The sequence below is a fragment of the Argopecten irradians genome, chromosome 15 (assembly GCF_041381155.1).
Source record: "Argopecten irradians isolate NY chromosome 15, Ai_NY, whole genome shotgun sequence".
In the NCBI taxonomy this organism is placed as follows: Eukaryota; Metazoa; Mollusca; class Bivalvia; order Pectinida; family Pectinidae; genus Argopecten; species Argopecten irradians.
The window spans coordinates 8,266,247-8,276,664 of record NC_091148.1 but is presented as its reverse complement, the minus strand read 5'-3'; the positions used below and the strand labels follow the sequence as shown (position 1 = coordinate 8,276,664).

The 10,418-nt window shown below is 33.7% G+C and overlaps 1 protein-coding gene across 1 annotated transcript in view; it reads right to left on the bottom strand.

Moving 5' to 3' along the window:
* Window positions 1-1,666: 1,666 nt before the first annotated feature.
* The window catches only part of LOC138309396 (double-stranded RNA-binding protein Staufen homolog), a 30,242-nt gene continuing 21,490 nt past the window's right edge, over window positions 1,667-10,418 (bottom strand). The window contains exons 8-15 of the mRNA XM_069250587.1: window positions 10,005-10,226; window positions 9,201-9,350; window positions 8,491-8,643; window positions 8,061-8,112; window positions 7,456-7,557; window positions 6,727-6,839; window positions 6,123-6,289; window positions 1,667-5,213 (exon numbers count right to left, since the gene is read on the bottom strand). Coding sequence (XP_069106688.1) covers window positions 5,129-5,213; window positions 6,123-6,289; window positions 6,727-6,839; window positions 7,456-7,557; window positions 8,061-8,112; window positions 8,491-8,643; window positions 9,201-9,350; window positions 10,005-10,226 — 1,044 coding nt within the window. The 3' untranslated portion in view covers window positions 1,667-5,128. The remainder of the gene's footprint in view (window positions 5,214-6,122; window positions 6,290-6,726; window positions 6,840-7,455; window positions 7,558-8,060; window positions 8,113-8,490; window positions 8,644-9,200; window positions 9,351-10,004; window positions 10,227-10,418) is intronic.

The following is a 10,418-nucleotide window of genomic DNA, read 5'->3' as shown; positions in this document are numbered from 1 at the left end:
TGTCTTTCTTATATTAACGATTGATTTATAATTTGAATATATTTCATCAAAGGCTGTTCATACACCCGCTCACTACACATCATGTATTACCACCAGCTGCCTTCAGTTTTACTATGAGATTATCTAGGGATGGATGTAATGTCAGTGATAGTAACCCCTGGAGTATCGAGGATGACCACCAGACTGCCTGGCAAGAGCTTCCTTGGGATATTCCAGCGACAAACACAGTGTACCAATGACGAGAGTAGTAGCGTTTATTGGTACAAATTAGTTATATAATTTACTAGCAAACTGATATATTTTTATTCACGAAATAGGAACTTAGGTCTACATTCAAAGTTTCATTAAGCTTGGTGCATATTTACTCGCATTACCATATTCCCAAGGTTCAATAATTATAATTGCAAGGGGCAATAACTCCCTAAATAAGTTAAGAGTCCAATCAAGCTTATTTTCAAACTTGTTCGAGATATTTCCAATATTAGTCTATATGCAAAGTTTCATTAAGCTCAGATCATATTTACTCAAGTTATCATGTTCACAAGAGTCAATAATTAAAATTGCAAGAGCAATAACTTCGTTAGTTACTATCTAATCAGGTCAATTTTTCAAATTTGTCGGAGATCTTTCTAATTTTAGTCTAAATAAAAAGTTTCATGAAGCTGAGTTCACATTTATTCAAGTTACCATGTTCACAAGATTCAATAATTATAATTGCAAAGGGCAATAACTTTGTAAGTTACATTCTAATCAGATCTCTTTTCAAACTTTCCAATTTTAGTCTAATTACAAAGTTTCATGAAGCGGAGGCATATTTATTCACGTTATTGTATTCACAAGGTCCAATAATAATCATTAGTGCAAAGGGCAATAACCCAATAAATTATTGTCAATTCAAGCTGATTTTCTAACTCGTCCAAGATATTTCTAATGTTAGTCTACTAATGTTTAAAGTTTCATTAAGCTCAAGTTATGTTCAAAAGGTCCAATAATATTTATCATTGCAAAGGACAATAACTCTCTAATTTACAGTCAAATTAAGCCAATTTTCGAACTCGTCTGTGATCTTTCCAATGTTAGTCTACAAATAAAGTTTCATTAGGCTCGGTGAATATTTACTTTAGTTATCGCGTTCGCAAGGAAATGATGGACGACGCACGATGACGCAATAGGTCAGCATGACCTAAATATTAGACTTGTAATTCTGCTCCACTTCCGATCATCCGCAATACTCTAGGGGTTACTATAACTGATATTATATCTAACCCTGGACTATTTCAAAGTAAAACTGAAGGCAACCGAACAGAACAGGTCATTTGATATTCATCAAAAGAGCTGTATAACGGTACACTGGTTGACTGTGTGGTTTAAAGTGGGGCGTTATTCTCTCTGTAGTCTTCAAAGGATATTTTTACGGTCCTGTGATTAGTTCAGATTTTTCTCCTGAGCTGTCTTCAAGCTCTACATTCAGCTCTAATACAAGATCTATCAATTTTCCATTTAAGGTCACCTCAGCATGACCCCTGGCCTGGAATTGGACACACTAGTAGCCGTTTATACTTCTCCTTATATGAGACAGTTTAGCAAAAATTTATTTTCGCAATTTCTTGAAAGTGAGTTGATCAGCAGCAAGCATATTTCGGATAAAAAAAGATAAACAACAAAATTTTGGTGTGAACCAATTTAATGATCATGGAATACATCCAAGCCTTAATACAGAGTGTGGTACAGTTTTGTGTTCATTATTGTTTTCTACGTCACAATAATGACACAAAATGTCGAGAAAATTACCACAACAACAACACGACCTACAGTCCAACTAAGATGTTCACTGTCTGATGGTAATCTCTAAGCATGAATTCTTCTGTCTTACACAATTAATATAGAATTACTTGAAACGTTTCCAATAATTAATACAACTTTTAACTCATTCGCCCCTAAAGACCCTTTTGAATTCTTCCAAATCAAATGCTGGAATGGTTCATTATGAAATTTCAGGGGTGAAAGAGATCACATTAGTTCTAAAACATGTTTCTACCACTGTGAGGTACACACAATATGTATCCAATCTGTAACATTCCGATCAGAGTTACTCCCTTTGTTTCTGAGTGAAATGAAGGGAAGTAACTCCGGTGGATCAGAATATCACAGTGAAGCAGGCACATAATACAACCAAACTGTAACCATCTTAGTTAGACTTGCTTCGTTAACAATTAAACAGCAGGGGGGAAGTGAAGATCACCAGGAGAATATTCTTATATCGCAAACAGAAAATCATCTACACCATAGCTAATATATGATTAAAGCCTCATTTACATACCGGCTAGTAAAAGCAATCACTCATCTCTATGAAGAGAACATTTCAGGGCATCTAGTAGAACCATGTTTCCCAAAAATTATATGTACGTAGTCTTTTGGGTTTGAAGCACATGTCATAGGTTTTTACTCTTCAGATTTCTGAGAAATTGTGATTTCACTTCTGAATCTGCTAAAAGTCAAGGGTCAACTGGATGCCCTGCATTTTCTGATTATAATTTATGGTATCATGGATTTAGTTAGATGAAATTTTGTTTATTTATTGAAAACTGTCGATACCTAATACCAAAATAAATAGAGATAATACTTCATATCTCAATACTAAGCAGATCTTTATTTTTTTTTTCAATCTTTCATAGCTTCTTTAATTTTGAAACCCAAAGTTTGCCGAAAGAAAAACATCACCTAATTTGTAATTTATCCTTAACTTGATACATAACAAAGTGAACTGAAGTTAGGATCAAACATTTTTGAAAATCACGGTGAAAGTTGGTGGTGAAAATGTATCGAATGTTCTCCCAAGTAATCCTCATGTCTAAAACAAACAAATATATCAAATGATTATATATGAAGACAACACCAAGAGAAAGAGTGAAAATTTCTAAACAACAAACTTCCATTTGTAGCTAAAATACTAGTAAAATACACATATCATGGTCAAGGTTCAATTTTTAACTTGTTCACCCCTTCATACACATTTGGGCCGTCCCGCTTCAAAGGCTGGAATGGTTCATTGTGAATTTTCAGGGGTGAAGGAGTTCTTAGACAAGCATTTTGTTGCCAGACATATCAATTAGCAGCATTTATAAATAATACACACTTTACAAACGACAATCAGACCACATCATAATCTGACAAGATATTGACGCCTTTTCAACAGTCAAGTTTTACATGCTGTAGCACTCACAAAGAGGTTTGTTAAGTTTAACGTCCAGTGTCATGTAAGGACATGCCGGGTTTAATGGTGGAAGAAAACCGGAGTACCCAGAGAAAAACAATCAGTCAGCGGTCAATACCTGGCAACTGCCCCACAATAATGGTTATATTTTTGGTACAAACTTCCAAAACTTTTGTTAACATACATTTGTTCTAAGGAAAGTCTGTAGCTGTTTTTGTATGTCTGGTACAAACAAAATATCTGTCTCATCTTTCTCGTGAACAGTCTAAAAATCAACAATCTCCAATTATTTACCACAAATAGGTTCCTAATAATACATCAGGATAAAAAGAAAATAAAAATTCCCTCCGATTAATATTAGTTGTATGTCTAATGATAAGCAGGTCAAGCGCTAACACAAATTAAATCTGTCTATGATATTTACCTTAACTTCAATATTCTTCTTGCAAACTCAAAAGATTTTTTAAGTTGTTTTTACAAATAAAGAATCATTCTCAATACTTCATCAAATAACCTACTCCAACAATGTCAGAGGTATACATTGTAACACGATAAGACACTTTAGAAACATTTCGTCTTCTCTAACAAAACAATGTCCAATAAGAAATCGACTGACCAGTCGGCTCTAAGTTATGGGAGAAAAAATAAAATGTGAGAATTTTTCAGCAAATAACCCTTGAGAATTTAATGAAAATAATTCCTTAAATTTCAATTAAATAAATCTCTCTAGACAGATATAATCTTTCGGGGTGTTAGTTAAAAAGAAACAGCCCAAGGAAGTCGTGGCATTATATTTACAAAATGATACATTGTACGCAGTCTCTTACATGGGGAGCTCAAAACACATTTCCCTTGTGTCTTTACAATATCCGACCACAAGACATAAATATAATTAATTAAAGGGATTGAAAGGTTTTGTATTCAAAATATGAAATAAAATTCCTTTTACCAAAGAACACCGTCAAGGTAAACAATTGTTCATTCTCAGACTGTAAATTAATGTTAAGAATCTCCAATATAACTCATTCACCCCTGAAATTTCATAATGGACTGTTCTATTCTTTGATTTAGAAGAGTCTAAATGTATCTTTAGGGGGTAAATGAGTTGATCTTCATCACTTATACAAGTCTTCCATAGAAACAGAGAAAAAAAATTAACACATTTTCTGTTTAATGGAAACTAAATTTCTGCTTATAAAATTTCCAATTTCAAGTAAATGTTTCGAATATGACCTAGTATTTCCATTCACATGAAATCTAAGGATGAAGTTTACTCATATATGGAGATTAATATTCTTAGTGTAACATACATCTCATCTTGACTACGATATCGATAAGTAATGACAATGTTGTCTTCACATGTATTCATGTAAATTATCCAATAAAATACCTCGTTCATCCTCCTTCATCTTGCCAAAAAATAATTATATAACTACAAAAATTACATGTACATCAAACCTGTTCCTCCCTAAATGGCATCTTAAACTCTCCTGAATGTATAGTTCACATTCAATTAGATATTGCCAAAAAGGGTAGTCAGGAATAAAAAAAAGCAAAAACAGACATTGTCTCAAGATATATAAACGTTTTGAAAATGAAAAATCATTTCAGAAAGTCAGAAAAAACTTTGTAAATTGTAACAGTATTGAAATGTTAAAAAAAAAAAGGAAAAAAAAAAACAACAACGATGAAACATTTTGAACTTCACACATCATTCCATTTTAAAAATAAACACATGCTAAGCATCCTAGTCACGAGATGAATATTAGTGAAGAAATAGGAAGCAGAGCTAGTAGGAAATTCAAGATGTTAAAGATGTCTGATCCATGTTAAACGTCTGTTTTTGCTCATCTATCATGATGACAAGTGTTCCGGTAGAATGAGTGACGAGGCATTCTCACAATGTGTCCGAGTTTACATAGGGGGCACTCTCCCTGTATGAGTACCTCCTACGCTAGTAGAGTTAGCTAGTTCTCCTGCGTCTTTCTTGTTTTTCACACTAAAAAAAGAAAACAAGAATTACTTTCTTTGAAAAGACAGCAATGCAAAATTATAAATGTGAAATGTCTATGAATGATAGATATTTAGTTAGTACTCCTGCATCTTTCTTATTTTTCACACTTAAAAAAACAGAAAATAAATTATTAATTTTCCTAGTTTTTGATTCAAATCGCAAATAATTTGACCAATGAATATAACTGACTATACAGTGAACATGTTAAAATAATTCAAAATTTTTATAACTTACGGTAGAAAAGATTTTACAGCATTCAATAAATGCACAATCAAATTAAAACTGGACTTGACATGTAACGATTTCTATGAAACACTACACCAAGCTCTACAGTAGACTCCAATACAAGATCTAACAACTCTCTGTTCAGGGTCAATTCAGCATGACCCCTGGCCTAGATGTTCAACCCCTGACCTAGAATCGGAACATCTCGAGATGTACAAGTAGCCACTTATACTTCAAAGTGAATCAACCACACTGAAGATTTCTTAGGTGACATGCTGATTGGCTAACCATAGGGGTCATGCTGAGGTGACCTCAAATGAGTAGTTGTTAGATCTGGTATTGGAGCATGTCATAGAGCATCGTAGAGGAGCAAATTAGTAGATTTATGATTGTGAAATTTCCTTTCATTTCAACAAATTTTATTGCAAATAATATGCATATGGATTTGGCAACAGGCAAAGCCTATATTAGCCATCTCCAAACAAAACCGGTATAGTACAATTATCGACAAAATTTTAACATTAACATTACATTATGAATGCATATTATTATTAGTGTATCTCCCCAACCTATCACAGTAGAAAAATCCTAAAAAAATCTTTTAGTTTCAGATATATATTCTGATATACATTGCAAGAACACTTGTTTTACATATACCATTATACTTACGCATCGCCGCTGGCTGAGATATCTTCCTTCCCAAGGTTGGCGAGGAATGCCAGAGCTTCAAGGGAAGCTGTATCTCGAGCAGCATCCGGGGACGGACCACTACCGTGGAAGATACGAGGTGGTATAGTCATCAAAGTGACGCGGCTCAGGACTTCGGTGTTATTTGTCTGAAGAAGGAAAAAAGATTTTCACCAATCGTATTATTATTTACAATAAATGTGCAAAAGTCAAAGTAATGTGACTAATTCACAAACCACGTGATACCTGATAATGTTTGTGCGGGACTACTGTTTCTATTGGTGATGGAACGACGTCAAAAGATAATATCCCACGTTAACATTATTTCAGCGGGAATATTACAAAAGTTACGCTACATCACCACCAGAGAAAAGTAGTATCGTACAAATATTATGGAGTATAGCATGTGGTAAATAAACCAGTCTAATTTATTGTTGTATCAATCTTGTTTACCTGGATAGAAACTTCCATGGAAACTGATTAACTACCCATTCATGTCTTATCAAATCAACTTTCATTAATACTACAGAATTTTTGTCGCCTTTTTATTGAGTATATTTTAATATTAGTAGTAAACAACACTCACCGTGCCGGCAAATTCATCAAACTTGATGTCGACGTTGTTTGTGGCAGCGATCTCTCCGAGACGTAAACGAGGACTGGGACCAAACCCAAGACTGTCGCCCATTCCCGAAAGACCTAGAACACAAACGTTTATTGCGTTTATCATTTTCGACTCAATAAGCACCTAGAACCAAATTAGGACTACCCTTTCTTAAAGTTAAAGCACAAAAAAAATTGCAAAAGAAATCAAATAAAGAACTGATTTGTTTTCATACTTATAATCTGCATTTGATTTGAAGCAAGTGAAATTGTGAGTCACAAAAAACGGACGTGTGCGTATACAGTACCTGTAAAAGGGATGTGAAATAATTTATATGTTTATAATTAATATGGCTGCTATTTTGTATTTTCACCATCTCACCTAGGCTTGTCTTTTGCCTATACTGTAAATTAACTTTCTTTGGCAGATGATATGTTTCGTGATTTCAGTTTCAAATCAAGTTCATAGGGATTCATATTTGCGTATTCAATGTCTGAATTAAAATATCTTTAAATCTATCAAACTGGAAGATAATCTGCGGAGATAAATTTAATAAACCTTAATCACGAAAGTTAATCACATGCAAAAGAAAATTGGCTTATAGTATTTATAACGTTATCTGAGAGAAAACTATTTTTCTTTGCTTTATTTTAAGGTAGGATTTTTAAAACAAAATAATTTTTTAACAGAACATTAGATTTAGTAACGTACTTGGATTGTATAATGCTCCTCCTGTATATTTTGAGTCTGGTAGGAGTAGAAGGCCAGGAACAAGTTGTCGACCGACCGGTGCTTTTCCATTCATATCACTCACTGAAAGATTAAAACATTTCTTTACCTACAATCAGGGAATTACAAACAATACGACTTCAATTGGTAATAGCTTAATATAGAATGTGTATTCAAAATTTGCACATTGCAGAGTTTTCCACCCTTGCGGATAGGTATTGATTTTGACGTCATACTTTTTGGTGAAAACCAAGTCAAATTGCGCTCACAAAATAATGACGTCACAATAGATACTTACCTGCAAGGGAGATAATTCTGCAATATCCAAAATAGTATTTCACAGAAATGTTCATTTAGGCAAGTCGTGGTGGTAATCCATAGGTTTGATTAATAGCAGATATTTTGATATTTAATTAAAAGATCAACAAATCTGATTCAAATAGAATATGAATTTAACTATTTATAGAATGACAAACCTGATTCAAATAGAATATGAATTTAACTATTAAAGGGACATTGTCCCTTTAATAAATCAACAAACCTGATTCAAATAGAATATGAATTTAACTATTAATAGATCGACAAACCTGAGTCATCATTATTTTCAACAAATGTAACTTTCTTTTCTCCAGATATACCCTGAAAATAAAAAGGTTAGAATAGATTCTAATTTGAAAATGATTTTTTTTTAAATATCAACAATTTAGAGACTGTAGTGAGTGAAATCAAATGGTGCAGTGTTTTCATTTTCAGGAAAATAGTCTTATAATAAATGAGCAAAATAAAAACAGGCCTCCATTTCTGTAAACAAACTTAAGTCAAAAATTTTAACATAAGTAATGTAAGGAGAAAAAACTTAAATTTTGACTTAAGTCAGCACTTTTCGTTCGAGAAATCGGAGCTAATTTACTGGAACAGCAGCATGATTGTATAAGTATCTGCTTACCATATTTTTTAATCAATGAACACAATATAAATAGCCATATCTCGTGATTTGATGGCGGGGTTTGTACATACCTCAGGAGTCGTAGCGGATTTGATGGCAGGTTTGGTGGGTTGAGGAGAAGGCTTGTTGTAGCCTAGGAGAGTAAGCATGGCCTCCGCAGCGTGTCTCTTAGCCAGCTTCTTGTTTGGTCCCACTCCTGTACACGTCTGGTCGTCTACCTGGACCTGTATTATAAAAGTGAACAGTTGGTTAATTCTATAACTAAGAGAAGAGCTGTTTGCGAACAGCAAAGCTTGCCTCTGGAGGTTTGTTAAATTAATCCAGGTTCCTTGTAATTTACAAGTATCATAAAATATAGCAATGTCGTTACATAACTTAACTTTTCTGTCCTTTGGGCCTCTTGAAATTCTCAACATCCAGTATTTAGCTCCTTTGAATGATTGTCCATACCCATAGGATCAATTATAATTCAAAATCATTGTAGAAATCAATGTCAGTTTGACGGCGCGATTTATTTTCACAAATTTCGCAATCCATGTATATTCACAAAAGTTTATATCCATGTATTAATATCTTCCACAATTCTAGCACAATTCCATTCAAATGTATTTCAATTTGATTTTAAATCTGTGAAACTTAATCTCTGCGAAAATGCTTTAAAATGGAAATCACAAAATTTATAAGACTCGAAAGAAACTTGGTTTTCTGGAAATTCCTTCCTCAAGATTATCATATTTATTTCCTTCTCTTAACCACTTTATAGTGATACATAATAAATTACTTGAATGACAAACTCGCGGCGTCTTGGAAGTCCTCTCTCCGTCACTAGAGTATAAACTGGCTCCTTTTTCTGTTGTGCCTGTTGGAAGTGTATCAGTCGACTGATGGGATTTATACCCACACCATAGTCTGGATTGGCCTTCTGTACTTGCTGTTGAGGACAAAACAATATGGTAGAACAACAACGTTTGTGATAAAGGTCAAAATGCAAGTCGCTCAATCCATAATTCTGTGAAATGGAATATAAAAACGCATGTGAAATAATCACTAACCCGTGTGTGATAAAGGTCAAGATGCAAGTCATTCATTCTTTAATTTTTTGCATTTGAAAGTAATTTTCCATAATACATTAATCATTCTCAATCACTGCCAGAATGTTTTATTATTTGCACTTCAAGTCTTTAAATTAAAGTTCAATTAACTTTTTGATCAGTAAAGAATTTACAACTTTTTTTTCAACCTCTTAAGCAGATGTATTATAACATAAAACAAGTGATAGCCTGAGACAGGGGGACATCACAAATATCACTGGTATAATTGTGTTGGAATTGATCATTTGGGACCCTAGAAAAGTTGTCTTATTAAGCAGGTGGTCTTTATACACATGTAAATTGTGTTAAATTTGATCATTTGAGATTCTAGAAAAGTGAAGCAGGTGGTCTTTATACAAAGGTTGAACTGTGTTGGAATAGGTCATTTGGGACCCTGGAAAAGTGGTCTTGTTTAGCAGTCGTCTTTACACAGAGATGGTTGATAAGGTAGTTTTAATTACCAACACCTAACATCTTTTAAAATTTAAACTTACTTTAATGATGTTCTTTGATTTTTTCTTGTTGTTGGGTTTATTCCTTGGCTTCATGGTCGACACAGGCAGAGAAGGAAGTTCTCGTAATTTCTCTAGCATCATCTCGGCCACTTTCTTCTTCGACATCTTTTTACTGTTGCCCTCAGCCTCAGCCTCAAACTCCCCAACGGAACAGCGTGTCACAAACGTCTTCATATGCGGTGGACCAGACTCTCGGATAACCTGTATTGGAAGTCATTAGTTAGTCTTTTGCTTAAACATTTTCTAGAGTTTTGAGAATTCATTAACATTTCCCGGCCTAGAATAGAGCGGCATATTTCTATTAACACAGACTGAAACTAAGAAAACAGGCCCCAATTTCTCAAAACAAACTTAAGTCAAAAACTGAGTTAAGTCATAAATTGCAATATAAGT